Source organism: Drosophila ficusphila, unplaced genomic scaffold, assembly GCF_018152265.1.
Source record: "Drosophila ficusphila isolate 14025-0441.05 unplaced genomic scaffold, ASM1815226v1 contig_198, whole genome shotgun sequence".
In the NCBI taxonomy this organism is placed as follows: Eukaryota; Metazoa; Arthropoda; class Insecta; order Diptera; family Drosophilidae; genus Drosophila; species Drosophila ficusphila.
In genome coordinates this window covers 12,893,511-12,912,077 of record NW_025064092.1, presented here as the reverse complement: position 1 = coordinate 12,912,077, position 18,567 = coordinate 12,893,511, and the positions used below count along the sequence as shown (strand labels likewise).

Here is an 18,567-nt window from a genome sequence, read left to right as displayed (position 1 = left end):
GTTTGAGGTGGGGAGGAGGAACGAGACGCTGCTGGCGCAGGACACGAGATGCAAGATGCGGATGCGCAAGATGATGACAGTGCAATAAGCTTGGGTTACCCAGAGCCCCGGGACAAAGCTCAGCCCAAAAGCTTCTTGGCAGAAAGCTTCAACCAATTAGATGGGTCAGAGTCATAGGAGAATCACCCAGAAGGAGCTGCCTGAGATTACGCAATAGTCCTAGTACATTCGAGCTATAACCATTTTTTTTTTTATTTAAGCCGATTGTCTTATTACAGTTAAATGCCATAGTCATTCGATTTTCATGAAATTTAATTCGAAATTCTTGAGTTGTTAGAAAACTCTATATCCAAAACCTCATAACCTCATGGCAGCTATATGATATGACCATCCGATTTTCATGATCAATACAAATGGTGATCAAGAATATATGTATATACTTTATGGGGTATCAAGTTTTTCCTTCACATAATATAATACCGTCTGCAAGGGTATAAAAAGAAACAAACTCAGTAAAGTTTGATTAGTCAGAAACATTTTTTTTTAAAACTTCTGATGTTTCAGAATGTTTTTTTTTTTTTTTCATTTTATATAAGTAAAGATCTTGGGAAAACCTAACTTTCTACGGAAACCCGTCTTCTTTTGTAAAGTTGCGATTTTATCAACCAATGAAAAATAAGAGTGTCTACTTACCTTTCAAAAAACACAACATACATTAAGGTTGTTGTGCAATAGGACTTTGGCTCTTCCCCAGCGACAGTAAATTGACATTATTGATTAGATGAGTCATCTACCACATCGTTATTAAAATTGGTGCACCTGTACCTCCTTTAGCACCATCACCCAGATTTCAATAATGCTGTAAAAAGGCATTGGGTGACATTTGATATCCCTCCTCCGTTCTAGTAAGACAATTATTGGCCTACTTACGGTTTCGGATTGAAAATAACAATAACTCGTACAAAAATAAGCTACACTTCATCGGCAGTGAATTTCTATAGTTAACAGGTCTTTTGAGATCGCTTCCTCTTAATCCAGTATGATATCCCACTCCTCTTATCTTGAATTTTCTTTTCTTGATTTTCTTGCTTTTCTTGACTTCCAATAAATTAAAAGAAAACATATACATAATGTTAAATAAAAATAAGTAGAAAAAGGAAAGCTTATATACCCATGTAGTCATCAATATAAACAACAACCAAGCTACTATATTTTTAATCAGTTATATGCACCTTTAAATCCTCGGTCCATTCAATATCAACCCAATCCGGTTAATCGAAATCGTTGTCAAAGTTTCATAAGTTTTATTTCTGATGGTTGCCCTCGTGGAGCCACTCATAAATTGTGTGTACGTATCGTATAGGGGTCGAGGGATACCCGGATGTCGCTTTCTGTGATCCACCTCATTCCGGTCCTCCGATTCGGTCCATTTGCTCCCGTGGCCCAAGTGGCACCCTGGTACGCTTTTAATTTTGTATAATTGTTGCCATCTTTTCGGTTAGTCATAGTTCCATATAATACGGTATTACATAGTATATAGTAAAGTATATTATGTATAATGCATGTGTATATGTGTATACAAATTTAGTTAACATTAATTCACCAATTACTCAATGTCTCTCCACTTTTATCTCATTCAAACGATCTTAATACTCTTTTGTTAGTCCATCATTATATCGATACAGTTGCGCTCATATTGAAATTTAAGATCAGTTGCCACAAATTGTTGTAAGTTAAACGATACAGATATTTTGAAAATGATGTGGAGGGGTAAGGCCTGCGGAGGCGTGGCGGTTGAGGTCGGGAAAAGGGGTCTGACAATTAGTCTTTGGCACATAAAAGTCGATGCTATCGACAAAGCTGATATGTAACTGGAGTTTCCTCGCTTTGTGCTTCGTGAGTGGAAACGGGAACAGAGTGTGTTAACCAAATCGGGACGGAGATTGACCCTCAAACATAATATTAGTACTACCAGTATGGAATCATTAGTTTTATACCTTGTTATCTGGGGTCAAAAGCTCTATTCGACTGAGATCTCCTAAGAACAATGGGGATAATAAGTAAGTAATCGCTTTTCGGAAGGGCCTTTGTCTATATTTCAAGCTGCTTTTAGTAAAGTAAGTAAAATGGCGTGCTGTTCATTTTCACAATATTTTGGTAACAACATTTCGAGAGAGCTGCTCGTTGTTGGCTAAGTCAAAGGTAAAACTCTTTTCTAAAACACACACCTGTTCAGACTGACCGACAATCGGATTACTTGGAGATTTTTATTTTCATTTTTGGCATCTTTGTGCACTCTATGCGATCAATGGAATCTAATATGATTAGTTTTGGTTTCGTTTAGTTAGTTTAATTCAATTCAACAAACAATGCGCTAAGGTTGTAACGTTTGCTAATTATATATCAATTATATATCTTTCTTTTAAGGTTTCTCGCATTCTAAAGTCTGCGTACTTTGATAAATTTGTAATATATATATAAGGCCGCTTGGGGCAACTGCTATGAGAATGCTAAAATACCTTCCAACAGATGTGTATACTCATAGGGGACAGCGCTAGCTGGGGATTCAAAAGAGTTAGAATTGGGATCGGGAGATAGTTAGGCTACGGATAATTGAAGCAAAATCATCTCATTCTTCTTGCACTCTCTAAAATCTGAGGGCCCAGAAGTCCTCTTGACCAGGGTCCAATTGTTTCTACACATAGGGGTAGGATTTGTCTTTTTTCTTTTCCTTGTCGTTTGTCTAAATTCATTAAAAACTCACTCGGCAATCTTTGCACAATTCTTGTTCTTTGGAACACTTGCATATGTATGGGCTGTAGTTTGTTTTTTTTTGGAGTCTTACATGGTAGTCGTTAATTAAGTTAGAATAAATCGAGAGTAAAAAAGTCGATTCGTATAAAATATATCCAGTTTAGTTACGGGTTACGAAAAAAACGCGTATTACGTAAAAAAAATAGCATAACAACTTAGAATTACGAGAGCACAGCAATCGAGTGTGTAAACTATGTATGTACAGCTCAAGCGGAGCAGGTGAAGGGCGAGGGACAGTGTCAGACAAAGGCATTTGCCCAAACTAAACATTATAAGTAATAAATAATAAATAAATCAATAAACAAATAAAGATGCAAGATGCAGGGGTGCGGGGTGGTGCAAACGGAACGGAACGGAAAAACAGAAAACAGAAAACAAACAAAATGTGAAATGCACGCCAACTTGGATGCTTAAGGGGCGCTTACTTCGCCGCTGCGGAGGCGGAAACGGAACCAGGCGTGGCAGATAGCGCCATCTTGGAGAGCGTGGCCAAGGAACGTTTCGGGAATGTGTTGTTGCCGTCCGACTGGTCCGAGAACAATTTCCGGAAGCTGCAAGACAGAATTTAATTAATAATAATAATTAATTCATTTTTAACTAGAGTATATTTAGGAGAAGGTTTCATCCTTACAACTTGCGAATTCCCGACTCGGAGCTCTTTTTCCAAGGTGCATCGTCCGGCTCGTAGGGCAGCGGTCCCTGGACTGGCGCATCGTGACCAGGCGGCCTTAAAATGGTACATACATAATTTTTGTTAAGTGTAAATTAACTACATAATTAAAATAAAAAAGTTACTCAGGCAGACAAAGATTAGTGTTGTTGTAGCAAGCCTTTGTTTGGCTTCAATTATTTCAATGATATTTGAATAACGATTGACCTTGCACAAAGTAGGTAAACAAAAAACTGATGAATCATAAGGTAAATTTGAATATGACTAGCATTAAACACAACTAAAGGTAAGATGACTCAGGTTATAAATGCTTTATAATTTATCATGTTTGCTCTGAGCGGTCGTCTATTAATCGTGGTAATGCATTAGCGCATTCTGCTTACATCAGGACTAAATATGTAATTAAGCACCTAGTGAAAAGCCAGCGCACTTTAAATTTAATCTGATCCACTTACGTCTCTCCGGTTGCTGGTGGGTCGAGTTCACCCGCCTCCGCCGCCGTCTCCTCCTCCTCATCGTCATCGTCGTTGTCCGCCACGTGACCATCGTCATCGTCGTCACTGTCGTCAGAACTCGAAAAGTGGCGCTGCCGCTTGGCCTTTGTCTTGCTGGGCGGCTTTAGCTCCGCCAGCTGCTCGTTGAGCCCGTCAATGGTGGTTAGCAGCTCATCGCGCTCACTGATGAGCTCCTTGAGCTCACGCGTAGTGTACCGCGGCCGATTGGGATCGTTTTGGCCATCGTCGTACGAGGCGACCAAGTCCTCGTTCTCCTTTTCGGCCAGACCCAGGCGCTTGCGCAGCTGATTGATCTCGCGGCTCTGGTCTTGCAGCTGGGCCAGAAAATCAGCACGCTCCTCGCAAAGCGTCTTCACCTGGGCCTGCATCAGCTTGTGACGGCGGCGTGTGTCCCGTTCGGAAGCCTTAAGCCGCTCCGCCTGAATGTTGAGCTGGGGACGAAATGCAGAGCATATGTAATAAGGAATAATCAGTGTATTGTGAGGAAAAGGTGCAAGCTTGCCAACATACGTGTTCGAGCTCACTGTACTTGTCCTGCAGCTCCCGCTCGCGGTGCTTCAGCTCGTCCCGCTGCTTGTATATCTGCTCCTTGAGTCGCTGCAGGACCTGGGTGTCCGAAAGAGCGCCGTGCAACTCATGGTTGGTCATGCTGATGATGCTTTCAGTGAGACTAGCCCCCAAGCCGGAACTCTGGGCGGAGGAGGACTGCAGGTCCTGCGTCTGCTTGACCAGGCGCTTGTTCTCGTCCTGCAGCGAGCTGACGAGATCGACCAGTTCGTTTGTCTCGCTGCGCCATTGCTCCTCGATCAGCTCCAGCTCCTTGTCAAAGCGCCGCCGGAACTCAGCTTTCTCCAGCTTCTCACTCTCCAGCTGGGCGACCTTATCGCGCAGCTCCTGGATCGTGGCGTTCTCGCGCTCGTTCTTCGTGGCCAGCGCCTCCAGCAGCTCCAGAGTGTTGATGATCTTGGGCATCAGGCCGCTAACGGCGTCCGTGCCAAAACGATCCATGATCCGCTCATACTCCTTGCCAATGTCCGAAGCCAGATCGTAGACATCGACTACGCCGATGTCGTCAATGGCGTCTAGGACCATTTCACCCATTTCATTGAGGTGGAAGCCGGGCATCCAGGTGATCAGCAGCAGCAGCGAGGCGTGGGACAGACGAGGTTGAGGGTTCCTGCGGCAATTTATCACTTGCTTTTGTTCGCTTTACAGAACTTTATAGCACTGAAGACCCGCTTCAGTTAGCAGCTGTTTTCGGGGTGTCCTACCCGTTGGCTATCCAGATGTTTCAGCTGTTCAAGGATTCTGTGACCGCTTAAACGCCACCAGAGTGGACAGGTGTCTCAGGTTTTCAGGTGTTCAAGGGTTTGGGAAATATGTGCAGTTCGCAATTTGCCGTTCCAGGCGTCGCACTCACAAGCACACACACACACTCGCAAGCCCAAACTGGTGAGCGCGAGAGTGGGAGAGCGGTATTTCAGTTCACGTTCACTTCATTCACTAACGTTGCTAATATTGTTGTTGTTTTTGCTAACGCCGCTGCTGCCGATCCCCACATAAACAATTCCGCTGCTTTTTGCAAATTCCTTGCAAGCGAAATTTTTGCTGAACTAGAACTGGAACTGGATCTGGAAGTAGGGTTGTCGATAATATAAATCGATACTGATGGTATAAAAATGATACATTTATGATGTTCAACAGTCCCTCTCACGGTCTGGCAGCACCAAAGATGCGAGAGACAGTGCTGGGTAACGAGAAAATAATTGGCGCCAAGTGCGCGAAATTCAAAAGGCAAAACTCAATTCTTAAACATGATTTAATGGTTACAGATAGTATTTGTCTTCATCGCCACATTTAAACCACATAAAAACGTTTTGGCTAGGCCACAAAGTAAATTCATTGTTTTATTAATAATTTTCGTTTACAAAAGTTGTATAAATTTTTTTTTTTGCTCTTTTTCTTAGATTTTACTTTTGGTTTGGTGTGTGTTTCCTTGTAAATTGTGGTAACTGGGTAGGCAATTATTTTTATTTTACACGTACAATTAGCAATAACTAAACGGCTTGTATGCTACATTAAAATAAAGTTATGCAACGACGACTAGCAATTTCATACCTTTATCTCTGGACCGCCTCTCTCCATCTTCGTTTATCTATACAGACTATTTTGTTTTGGTTTCGCTGATCCTTTAAGTACATCAAATTAGCTATAGTTCTTTGGATGGTTTTTTTTTGGGTCACAAACAGGGAACTCTCTGGGTTGATATAAAAAATAATACACAAGTTCACGGCTAAGCATTACATTTCAGCTTTCCTCCTCGTTTCTTCACTCTTTCGTTTAGGGACTAGAATAGGAACCACATTTGTACAGTTTTCGTTCTTTGTGTTCTCTTAATTCTCCGTTCTAATTAAGTAGTTCTAATTTTAAGGTAAATGTACAAAGTCAAGATATCCTCCTTCTTCTTCTTTTTGGTTACAGCTCTTAAACTTAACATTACACATACTATTCATAAAACAAAAAAAAATAAAAAATAGGTGGCTCATTACGTAAATAAACAGAATGAAAATAGTCGAACACTTAAATTAAGTTAGGTTAGCAAATAAATAGCGGTTTGCGAGTGGTTGTGACCTGTTTATCAGCAGGTCCTTTGGCAAGCATTCTCGATGGCAAGGCTCCTATCTTTCTGTTTGGCACTCAAAACTAGGCGTAAATAAATATATGTTAATGTATAATAAAATGGTTAGGACAAAAAAGATGCTGCATGCGGCATGCAAACTAGATGAAATACTAGCACCCCTCCTAGGGATCCTCATTCTGCTGCTGCAGGGCCAGCTGCCGCAGGAGCTCAGAGGTGGTTTCCTGGCGCTTAAAGCGCTTCACTGGTGGCGCCGGGGAGTGTGGCGACGAACGTGGCGGCGATAGGCCGCCCACCACACCCACATCCTTGGCCAAGGCATCCTGTGAGTCATCTTCATCGTTTACGTCCTCGTCCTCGTCCTCGATCTCGACACCGGGCAGCGTCAGATCCGTTATGGCGTGGTCCTCGTCCTCCGACTGCTCTTCCTCCTCAGACCGCTCATCATCTATGTCCACTATGGAGATGATGTCGCTGGTGTCGCCCCCGGCCCCCCGGCCCTTCGCTGCGGACTAGCTGGTGCTAGCCTGCGTTTGCAGCACGTTGGCGGAGGCGGACGAGGACGATGATGGCCCAGCGGGAGCTGGTGTGGCGGGCGAGAGAACGTTGGCGCCCGGGAAGTGGCACGGACACGAGGGATTCGGAACGTGCCCCGTCTGACTGTTAAGCTTGCGGGTCAACGTCTGCCAGTACTCGATTTGGGCATTGATCAGGTCGATCTTGCGCCGACTCTCCTCGATTCTCAGCGAGTTCATTAGCTCGTGGTGCTGGCTCTTCGATCCACAGCTTGGACTGCCGCTCGTCGCACTGTTGGCGGCTACGCCCACGCCCAGGCCCACGCCGCTGCTGTTCGCGCTGCTGCCGCCGCTTCCGGTTCCGGTTGCACTTCGGCTGCTGTTTAAAGTGCCGCACGGAACTGCCACTGCCAGTCCGTTGTAGCCGTTGAAGCTGCCCGCCGCCCCGATGGCCACACCGCCCGTCTTGTCCCGCGACAGCGGGTGGTGCGACTGCTGTCCGTGGTGGTTGCCATTGAGCAGGAGCTGCACTCCATTGCCGGCCAGCGAGGAGTTGTTGGTGTTGCCAGCGCTGTTGTTGCCGCTGCCATTGTTGTTGCTATTGTTCCCGCGCTGGAGCCGTGGCAGTTGCAAAGTGGGCGGGGTGCGGCGACTGCTGGCGGCCACCGAGGAAGTGGGTGCTGTCATGTAGGCGGCATTGATGGCCGCCTGCAGGGAGTGCGGCGGATTGACGGCGGACAGACCCAGGCCGTTGAGGAGCGTGTGCTGCTGCACTTGCTCCGCCGTCAGGGGCAGCACTCCACTGGCATTCGCGCCGCCATTGCTGGCCGACAGGCCCGTGGCGTTGGAGCCGCCGTTCTGCAGCGTCTTGTTGATGTTGGCAAAGCTGCCCACTCGAATGTGGCCCACTGGCGCGATAGGGATGTCCGGCTTGAGCGCCGATGCATAGCTGCCGCTGGAACTCACCGAGGTCTTCGTTGAGCATACGGGCGAGCTGGCGGTACGGCGCACGGAGTCCGTGATCCCGTTGCTGGGCACATTGCCGCCCGGCAGCGAGGTGGAGGAGACACCACCGCCGCCGCCGCCGACGGCACCGGAGCCCACCTGCTGCAACTGGCGCAGATCGGTGGGAAAGAGCAGGCCGTCCTCCTCCTCCAGGCACACCTCCGGCGCCTTGGGACTCAGGCAGTCGTCGTCATCCTCGTCGTCCAGGCAGTCCATGCCGTTGTCCGTCTGCTCGTTGTCGCTGATCGTCTCCGACTTGATGAGGATTACGTCCGTGTCCATGCCCTCGGGATAAAGGGGCATCTGCAAGTGGGAGGAAAACAAGTGATACTGAAATCATTACAGACATCATTTTAGTAAGTTATATATGTTTAATGGGGCTTAAAAGCTCGCAAGTAAATTTAAGTAAATCGGGCTTAAGGACTACGATGTATTAGTACATCAATCAAATGAGTAACAACGAATAATTATTAAGAATTTAGCTCGGTGAGGTGAGGTGATAAATAAAGGTGATAAAAGGCGAGCAAAATCTAAAATTGGAGCTTACCTTTGAGTCGTCAAAGTCGTCGGCATGGTGGCCATTCCCGAGACCGCCTCCGTTTCCCGCGCCGCCCTGCTTGCCGCCTCCCCCGCCCGCGCCCTCCGGCGAGAGCTGCTCGGCGATGTACTGACCCACGGACTCCTGCTGCGAGAGCGTGTTGAGCAGATCCATGAACGAGTGGTTGCTCTTGTCCTCGCCGCAGAGGTCCTTCTTGAGCAGCAGCTTCATGTTCTTGTACAGCTGGCGGAGCTGCTTGGCGCTGCGCTGGTGGTAGACTCGCGAGTTGAACTCCTTGGCGATCTCCGTCCAGACATCGTCCTTTTTGCGGTTCGACTCGGCGTCCGTTCGCTTGTTCTCGATCACATCCTTGTACTGCGCCGCGTAGCCCAACACCATGTTCCGCTCCCGCTGCGTGTACCGGGGAGTCTTCTCCATTTTTATCCGTTTGCAAGACGTCGTGAAGCTGTAAGAAAGCGAATCCTTCAAATCCAACTGAATCATAATATATACTTTATATTTTTTAATCATGTACATAGTTGATACCATCGCCAGTTTCATTTAGAATTCGAACTCTTAATTGTCGAATTCTTAATTTGTTTTAGAATAATGTTTGAAAAGTATTGGGTTTAGTCTCTACTGTGGGTTCGATTCCTAAAACTAAAATTGATCAAAATTAGGGTTTCGATTTTATCAAACATAATCAAAAGAATAAGGAAAAATGAAAAAAGTACATATTGTATCAGAGATTCGTAAGCTCCAATGCGTTCTTTAAAACTGAACTTCTCCAGCTGTGCACAGCCAGTCTAGCTACTCCGACCTCTTACCCCTAAACGATTCCCGATTACACACCCACCCCCTTGCAATCGATCCCACCTAGACCACTACAACCGCCATTCTTTAATTAATAAAATAAAAAAACAAAAACAAGCGCAACTGCTCCACTCTTTGCCACCCACGCATACACAAGCGCAGTTTTGGAGAGTGATAAGCTGCCGACGCAGAGAATAGAGAGGAGAAAAGAGCTCGGTGCACTGAAAAAAACAAGCAGGTAGAGTAGTTACCCAACGTTTGCAATGTGTAAACCACATTATTTTGGATCTTTTGACTACAAAATGGTTTGGTTGATAACTACCAGCAATCAGAGCATCTCTTAAATCCCCAAAAATGGGTTGCCCTTAGCTATTAATCGATTGTCATAGAACAGTGTCAAAGGATGATCCTGTAAGATTTTCAATCGATGGTAAAAATGCTCTTAAGGGGTAGAAAATCTGAAAAGGGAGACCAGACGGCTACAAAGTGCAGAATTAAGCGATATCTAATCTGGAAATTCGAAATTGGCGTAAAACTGTCCCGCACAAAAAAGCACAAACATTAACCTCTGTAAGAGAGAAGAGGTACTCACGTTTTGAGGCCGCGCCAAAGCCGGCGAGCGGGCGAAGAAAAGTGGGTGGCAGGCCAAAGAGAGCGACGAGAGAGTGGGGAAAACGAATACGAATCCAGCAACAAACTTCGCGAACGCCAGCGACGAGGCACAAAGCTCGAATGAATTTGAATTCGAATTCGGGCACGCTCAGAAGTACCGTTGGAGTGCAGCGACGTCGGCGTTGGGCAAACAAAAATAGGAATAGCAGAAGAACTGAGCTCCCTGCCCCTTATGCCTCCCAGTCCCACCAACCCCTCGTACACACACACACGACCTTAAACTGTTTACACATACACAAGCATGGAAGCCTTAACGGAGTGTATGTGTGAGGCGTAATTAAAGCTTGAAACCGAGTTTACAACAACAACCCCAGTGAAGTCGAAGCAACAGCAAGAAGAAGAGACTTAAGAACAGTAATGTAAGTAACTGAGCAAGAGAACGCAAAACTTGGAGCAGAGAGTCCATCAAGGAACAAAACGAGTGCGAGGAACGGAGAGAGGCCCCCAACAATGAGCGCTGTTTATAAATAAAAGTTGTTGTTTTTGCCGCGTTCAAGCTGCAACAAAGTAAGGGTTGAGCTGACGTGTGAGTGCAAAAGAGAGACTGAAAGAGAGGGGCAGCTGAAGAAGAAAATAAGCAAGCCCACGCGGTTTTAATTAATGAATGGGTCACATAACTCCAAATAAATGGGAAAGGAGTTGGAAAAATTTCGCTTACCAAAGATCGATAGGCAAAAAGGAAAACCTATTGTTATAAGGATATTAAACATATGTATCCTCAAAAATGCGGAAACCCTGTTCAGGAACCCTTAAATTGCAATTCTGTATAGTATGAGGCAGGATAGCTTCATAAAGTTCATCTATTTAAGAATGATTTGGGTTTAAACTAAGAAGGACATATTAAAGATACATATATGAAAAAGCTTAAAAAAACATCTAAATATCTTTTACAAGATCGCCAATAGGTGCTATAACGGTTACTAAACGATCGAACTCTTCAACGCTTGATCGATTGCCCGATAAACTGACGCAGTCTGAGAAATCGAAGCGGCATTGCTAAGCGTCTGCGTCACTGCGACGCTGTCGAGTCAAGTTTTAAGATAAGATTTGAAGCAAACTGCCGTCTCTGTTTTTGTATCTGTATCTGTATCGCTCCCTATGTGTACAAGTGTGTGTTCGCTTGGTTTTATTTCGTTTCTGTTGAGTTCAGTTCAGTTTGGTTATCTACGAAATCCGCTGGCAATGGGACTTCCATTTCAGCGTACTGCGGTGAGCAGTGCAAACAAGCAAAGTTTGCTTTTTGGGGACCAGAATTGTGAGGCAGCACAAGCGTTGCTTAATGCGATACCTCACCTCAAGTTATCTACATATACACACACACGCACACACACACACAGGCGCACAAGCCGCGCAACAGGTGGAATTATTTACTGATAAGCCGCTGATAAAAGTGAGCCCAGATAGGAGCGTGAAAGAGAGGGGGTGGAAAGGGGCAATCGTGGTGGGAGTGAAGCTTCACCCTCTGTCACTCTGAAGAGGGGAAGGGAAGAGTTTCAAGTTCTAATTGGCTTTGTTTGTACGCTGATAATGCTGGAAACCCAGCACTCAGTGCATACCACAGCCCTCCCCCCTCCCACTCTCCGCAAGTAACCCCGGTTCCAAACGCACCTGCGTCCTACGATCGAAGTCACTGGGCTCGGGGTAATGGGCGCTATTCTTCTGCTCTTCCTAGTGATAACCTGGTGGCTCTGGCGGCGAAGCCTCTTGGTAATCCGCGCGTGCTTTCCAGCGGGGCGAGGGGTTCGCATTTTCCCCGAGCGTCGCCAACCGCAGCGCTTGAGTTGACAATTTTTACTGCTGCTGCCAGAGCAGCGGAAACGTGGAATCGGGCAGCGCTCACCGATTCAATGAGTGTAATGTTCCCTGGCAGCTCTGCGTGTGTGTGTGTATGTGTGAGCGTAGCAAAAGCGCTTAAAAATGCTGGCCAGCGTTGTGCAATTTCTGATCCCCATCGGCTGAAACGTCGGTTAAAACGATGGCAAGCTGAGATCCACGATCGGGTTCGAGATTGCAACCGAATCCTCTTCAATTCCTGTTTCACTTAAGTGCGGCTGGGAAGCGTAAAGCTCCAAATTGAATAAGCCAATAAATTGTTCAGTTTATTGAGCCCCTTCAAAGATAACTTGGAGTTGGCTTACGGGAAAACAGCAGTTTAAAGAATTGAGTTTTCCTATTCCTAAAAAGTTTAAATAATATAAAGAGCAAGCAAAATGAAAAAATTCATCTATTACTTCTTAACACATTGACACACAATTACCTGTTTAATCTCAGAGACAATTTCTCTATATCTTCTTTCGATTAACCATGATTTAACAGAAGACACCTGAACTCACCTGGATATATGGCCGGCTACAATCTAAAATGGATTTCCTTTGAAGCCGCTAATCCTCGGCTCTTCTTGGCTTGTCCGCGTCCCTTTTTTCCTCCGTTTTCTCCACTGTGCCTAGCTTTATGTTTTTTTTATTCCAATCTGGCTTTTCTTGAACCTGAATCTATGCGTTTACAAAGAGAACGCACGGCTTGTTGTTCTGTGCCTTCGCTTCACGCGGCGTATGCGCAATATTTTCAACTACTTGTCCAACGTCGCTGACCGCCAGCTATCTTCGTCCCGCTCGCTCTTGCCCCGTCTCTGTCCCACTCAGTGCTCTCTCCCGAAGAGTCGAAGACTTTGTCTTTGGTTTTCGGTTCTTTGTGTGCGTTTTTTCCTATTGGTTTTGATATCGTTTATAGCTGAACGTTCGTTCCGTTTCCACTGCTCACAGTTGTTGTTTCAAACCTTGGACTAAAATTAAAATACATAGAGAAGTGAATTTGTTAATACGAAATCACGCCAAAACGTAAACATCAGCGGAGAAAGAGAGAGCGGGAAAAGCGGCGGGGGAAAAGCGCAGGCATAGAGTATACACGAATACACAGCACAAACATAAGAAGACTTCTTGAGTTGGCTTTCGGCCCTCCTATCTGGTCAGATCAAATCGAAATAGAATCGCTCTATTGCGCCCTCTCTTTTGAGAAGAGGCTAATGAGAGGAAAACCCCTGGTTAGGCCTCATTGAAACCGCACTGAAACTAATATCTAATCTGGCTGTACCTGGCTACCCGGCATTATCTTATCGCCTTAAGGTGGGCTTGTGGCTCCACGAGAACTTGGAAGTCGGGTGGGTGACTCACATGGCGCGTCAACCACCAACCTCTACCCACCTGATCCACCGGACTTGATAAACTTTAGCTGACGGTGTTTATAGACCAAATAACTCAAATTCCACTAAGCAGAGTTTTCAATTCCGAACGAGGACCTGTGATAAACCTAAGCTTGTGTTAAGGGTTCTAATGGTTGACAAAAGTTTAGTGAAATGGGTAAGGATATTGATATTCAAGAGCACTAAATGCCTTGGTACAACGGCAGTGAATCGGAGATGGAGACATACGCTTTATAAATATAGACGTGTATAGCTTGGGGCTGCTATATACTTATGACGAATCAAGAATTTGAGGAATGAAGAGGACGCAGATCTGTACTCGGCCATTGCAAACAAACAACAGCGAAAATCGAAGAAAAGCAGAGGCATTCGGAGCTGGCCCTGTTTATCTGATTCTCTTCTCTTTGCTTCCGTCCGCCCACTCGCCTTTTGGCATGAATAACAAATGCTACACTGGTCTTTTGGCTTTTCGGCTGGTGTACCTCCCTGCACCCCAAACACCTAAGACCTAATACCATCTAACACCCCCTCCCGTCTCCACTTTTCAAACCGAAACAGACGCGGGACGAGAAAACAAAGCGCACCCGCACCCGCATCCGTTACCGGGTAACCGCTGCCAACCGCTTACCGTTTCGAACTGTCCCGATCCGGGACTCGAATGCTCCGGTTCCGATGTTTTTGCTCCGTTCTTTGGCCGCACTCAAAGAGCATCCGTCGCAGTCTAATGGATACTGAAAACGAATTCGGAATTCAGCCGCAGAATAGCGAGACTCGAGCGGTCCGAGCAGCCGTCGCAGCCTGTTGTCCGCATCTCCGAAGGTGCACGCTAACCCCACCCCGCACCCCCTTCCCCACCCCACGCCATCGATTGGGGTCGAGCTGATCGCGTCGAAAAGCGCCATGAGGGGTTGGCAATTTTCCAACCGAAAGTTCTGCTCTGTTTCTGGTCCCTCTCCCGTCTGCGAGTATCTGTATCTGCGTGTCTGTCCACGAGCGAAATAAGAGAGAGCGGAGCTTCGGGAAAACGATTTTACATTTCGCACAGGCACAGCCAAGTGAAAAGCAGCACTAGCAGACGCGCAGGAAAAAGCAAAGAACATCGGTTGGCTTCGCATACCCTCAAGGGTTCTGCTGCATCTGTGCAATAGTCTAGAATATCCAGAGCCTTGGTCAAAGTCATATGAATGGTAGTAAACTACAATTTCTTCCGCAGGTATCTTGTCTTAGCTTGGAATAGTTATAGTAAAACTGATATGAAGATTTGTGAAGATTTTTGTTTTTTTTTTAGGGTCTAATCCCTAACAATTATATGAAGTGTTCAGAGCTTAATATAAATAAAAATGTGTTATTGGATAGGTGCAAAATATTAAATCATGATGCGAAATTTTTCTATGAAAATTTACCTGGGAAGCAAACAAATACTAATTGCTTCTTTTAAGTTGAAAAATAATTAGCCTCTAATGGTATATAGTAATGTAGTCTGTGAAGTAAGGTTTAGAGCCATTCATATTGTCCTAAAAAGAGCTCGACTGTCCTATAACCGGGACAGATCCAGATGGATTCTCCCGCCAGCTTTTTGACTAGACCTGAACCGATCTCATCCAATCCGATCTGGTCCAATCGCTCGAGTACGCAACTGTACTTGGCATCTCGCAACTTGGCAGCTAAAATGTATTTTCGACTTTAAAAATAGCTGCCCCAAAGTCGCACCAAGGGAGGGGCGAAGGAGAAGGAGGAGGAGGAGGAGGAGGCGGCGGAGGGACCCGAGTGAGAGAGATCGGTTTGGATCGCTTTGGTTTATGGCCAGGAGCGGTGGGCGAAAGGGAAGGGGGCGGCGACGAGAGCGATATTCGGGCTGGCAGATGCCCGCGTTTACAAATAGCCGCTGTTTAAGCTCTTTCGCCGATAAAGAAAATTGATGGGTCCGAGCGTATGGAAAACCATATTCGATTTCCCGATTCGGCTTTTCTCTCGCTTTTCCCGCCCCGTGTATCACAATCGTTGGCACTGGTGTGCGTGCCTTTTTTTTGGAAACTGGAAACTAATGAGGTCGGGCACGTATGCCTTGCCCCGCCTTCCAGCGCTTTGATTTCTCATCCGTGCCACGTTGCGTTACTTGCCCCTTGCGGCTCCTCCGGTTTCTAGGGGCGATTCTCTCCCGCCGAAAGGAATGCATTTACCATCCTTGAGCTGGCCTCGCAAACCGCGAAGAGACATATTGGCAGATACACCAAGCAAACCCCAATTTTGGCACAAATTTGAATAGCTGCGGGCAGGGAGATTAAATCTATAGTTTGGGGAACTTGGTCAGAATATTTGGAGAAATTTTATAGCTCAATGTACTAATATTACTAACATGTCTTGTTGGAACGCCCTTCAAGAGGATCTTAACAAATGGATCTTAATAAAATATTTTAGGCTGATTAACTGTGCCAAGTAGACTCGTGAAAACTTCTTCTTGCGGAATAATTAGTCCAGATGTGTCTGCATATTTTCTCTTAGTGTTAGATGAGAATTGGGCTGGCTTTGGGTGGGTTGTCAGTATACTACATAACACCCGAGGCCCAAAGAGAGCAACATGGGCCGGTCTTTGGAGGCGAATTCGTTGCGTTGGTTTTTCTTGGCAGCCGTTTTTTTCTCGTCTCGCGTTTGCCGCTGAGATTTGAGTTCAAATTTATTTTTGGCAGCATCGCCGGCAGTGCCCCCTCCCTCCTGCCATGTTTTTCCTTGATTTTTCCGCTTCTCGGCCCAAGTTAACGGAATGACGGGGCTCAGGGGCCGGTGAAAAGGGGAGGGGGAGGGGGAGGGGGATAGGGGAATGGGGGATGGGTCGGAATCGGGATCGGGATCAGAGGCCCGATCGCTGTGCTCTGCTTTGTGTCTCTGTTTGTGTTGCTTTATCTAGTTCTGCAGTGTGAGTGCGTGTCTGTGTTTAATATAGGCTTCCGCCCCTCCCCCCCGCCAGCGTCCCCTTCGCTGCACCCTGTGCTGCTCTCCTGTTTGTTTGTGTAATCCATTTAAAGGTAATTGAACTTCCCCCACCACCATCCGCCTGTCTTTCGCAGGCGAGCCCTGCCGAACTGTAAGCCGAAGTCGGGGCTCTATATATAGACGGATCAGAAATAGACGAGTGCAGGTTTCGAGTGCCCGGCATGGGGCTGGAAATCGGTAAACAAAGCCAGCGCCAGCGCAGGAATATTGGGAGTGGGCACACACTAGTAGGGCAGAAGAACCTGCTTAAGACGGGCGGACACGGAAATCCCCTTCAACCGATGGCTTCATGGGAAGTTATTTCGAGAGGTGCCTGGGCGATCTGGGTTCGGATCACCGCAAATCAGATCGAATCGCATCGGATCAGAGATCGCACTTGGGACTTGGAGAACTCATTTCGGGCGCAGACTCGGGTAAATTAGGCATTTGCTGGTCGAGGTATTTTTAGGCGAAAGCATCATAAAAGTTTTCCCTAGTCCGTGCGCCAGCTTTTTCGTTTTTAGTTTTCCATTGTTTTTGGGAAACATTTTTGGAACCGATTGATCAACTCGAAATCTAATGGCACAGAGGCAAAAGGCAAAGTTTTGAAAGAAAGTCAAAAGTTTTAAGCCAAAAAGGAGTATTAGTTTAAAATTATGTTAACATGCACACATATGTATTCTTTAATAAATGAAAACCAATAATAGAATGTTGTCTTCACTAAAATATTGAAATTTCTCTATATTCATGGCAGAAGTATTGTGAAAAAAAGTACTAAAAAGATTTCTTTGCACACCCAAGTTCTGAACTTCTGATTAAGATGATATCGCCATGTACTAGGTATTCGTAACTACATTTTCTCTATTAATTGGGTAATATGCACAGGACAGTAAATAAATCAATAACAATTAATTTGAAAATTTTAGGATGAGAAACAAGCAGGAGCTCCAAAAAAACAAAAACAATTTGGTTTTGAGCTTCAAGCAAGAGCTTTGGTCTAAGGACAAAGCTCTGCCTACGCTGTAATGTGTGTGTGTGAGCTGGAATCGTTTGTTGATGTCATAAATTGCACGCCAAAAGAGACGAAGGAGGAGCAAACAGCTGTGTCCTTCCAAGAAAACGAACTCCTTGTAGCGAAACACGTTCTTAATCAGGGGAGGGTATCAAACCGCGTCTTGGATTTTCAAGCGCGCTCCTGGGGTGGAAAAATGCTCACTCACTCACTCACACAAACACCAAACGTGGTGCTCACGCACACGCACGCAAACAGAGCTTGAAACCTCATTTGGAATCTCGACAGGCGGTTTGCCGATTTTGTACGCAAATTAAACTAAAACTCACGCTTTCTGCTGATTCTTAGTTGCGGCTCCGGCATCCACTTCCTTGGCCCGAAATGCAGCAAATTCCGCTTCTCTTTTTCCAATATTTTGCAGCTTATCCAGCACTTTTTCTGCACACATATGCTCTGAGCTCGACTTTCTGCCTATTTGAGTGTGTGTGTTTGGGTGGCAGGACGCTTTTGCCGCTTCTCGGCCCTCCTGTTGACACGGCCAAAACCAAACAAAAAGGATAAAAAAAAGAGGAAACTGCTTTCAGCGAACCGCGAACCGTATCGCAGTGAAAGCAAAATAAAAAAAAAAGAAACGGCAAACAACAACACAAGACAACTGGCGGCAGCGCGGCTACAACGACACGCGACACACAAACGCGCAATTTGCACCACCAGATCGTTTAAAATGAATGAATGTTTTAGTGTAAAGGGTATTTTAAACGGGTGCTTATCGATATGTCTATCGGCTCATCACTTCCAGTTCTAGTTCAGAAAATGTCTCTGCCGCTGTTTTGCAGTTGAAGCTGACAAATCTGTTTTTTCCCCAGATATTAAAATAAAATGAATAAATAAACGTTATTAAAAATAGAACTCCATAATTAAATGCATAACAGCCGAAAACGGAGCTTCTAAGGGTGGGAAACACAATTGTATTATTTTTCTTGAACCGATAAATTGATCTGGTTCCAATTAGCCGAGCGCCATCTTTAAACTTTTTTAGAGTAACAAAAATAAAAGCTTAAAAACAGACACCTGAAAATGACAAATTTTAATTTCTATATAAATTTCCTGCGTTTAACATTTTTTATAGGGTATGTTGCAGTGATTGTACAGCAAGTCTTTCATTTAATCTTGGACTTGCTTTTTCATGTAAGGCGCAAGGATAAA

The 18,567-nt window shown here is 45.5% G+C and overlaps 2 protein-coding genes across 13 annotated transcripts; both read right to left on the bottom strand.

The window, feature by feature from the left end:
* Window positions 1-298: 298 nt before the first annotated feature.
* Window positions 299-5,647, bottom strand: LOC108097118 (RILP-like protein homolog). Of its 5 annotated transcripts, XR_001771761.2 has the most exons (7): window positions 4,510-5,647; window positions 3,940-4,430; window positions 3,446-3,541; window positions 3,240-3,365; window positions 931-1,098; window positions 694-859; window positions 299-483 (listed from the first exon to the last, which is right to left on the bottom strand). XR_001771761.2 is itself a non-coding variant. In XM_017199207.1 (6 exons), exons 1-5 carry the CDS (start codon window positions 5,122-5,124, stop codon window positions 1,235-1,237), a joined length of 1,557 nt encoding a protein of 518 aa, XP_017054696.1. In that variant the 5' UTR covers window positions 5,125-5,647; the 3' UTR covers window positions 988-1,098; window positions 1,233-1,234. The 5 variants fall into 5 exon arrangements, 4 of the variants coding, with proteins under 4 accessions (XP_017054696.1, XP_017054697.1, XP_017054698.1 ...); XM_017199207.1 differs by lacking the exons at window positions 299-483; window positions 694-859 and adding an exon at window positions 1,233-1,463 and having other exon boundaries at window positions 988-1,098; XM_017199208.1 differs by lacking the exons at window positions 299-483; window positions 694-859; window positions 931-1,098 and adding an exon at window positions 1,220-1,463.
* Window positions 5,648-5,881: 234 nt separating this feature from the next.
* LOC108097283 lies at window positions 5,882-18,080 on the bottom strand. Of its 8 annotated transcripts, none has more exons than XM_043207479.1 (5): window positions 17,691-17,756; window positions 14,008-14,110; window positions 12,514-12,962; window positions 8,705-9,178; window positions 5,882-8,487 (listed from the first exon to the last, which is right to left on the bottom strand). In XM_043207479.1, the coding sequence occupies exons 4-5, from the start codon at window positions 9,131-9,133 to the stop codon at window positions 7,150-7,152; spliced, it is 1,767 nt and encodes a 588-aa protein (XP_043063414.1). In that variant the 5' UTR covers window positions 9,134-9,178; window positions 12,514-12,962; window positions 14,008-14,110; window positions 17,691-17,756; the 3' UTR covers window positions 5,882-7,149. The 8 variants fall into 8 exon arrangements, with proteins under 8 accessions (XP_043063414.1, XP_017054976.1, XP_017054975.1 ...); XM_017199487.2 differs by having other exon boundaries at window positions 8,705-9,161; window positions 17,691-17,751; XM_017199486.2 differs by lacking the exon at window positions 14,008-14,110 and having other exon boundaries at window positions 8,705-9,161; window positions 17,691-17,799.
* Between the last annotated feature and the right edge of the window lie 487 nt (window positions 18,081-18,567).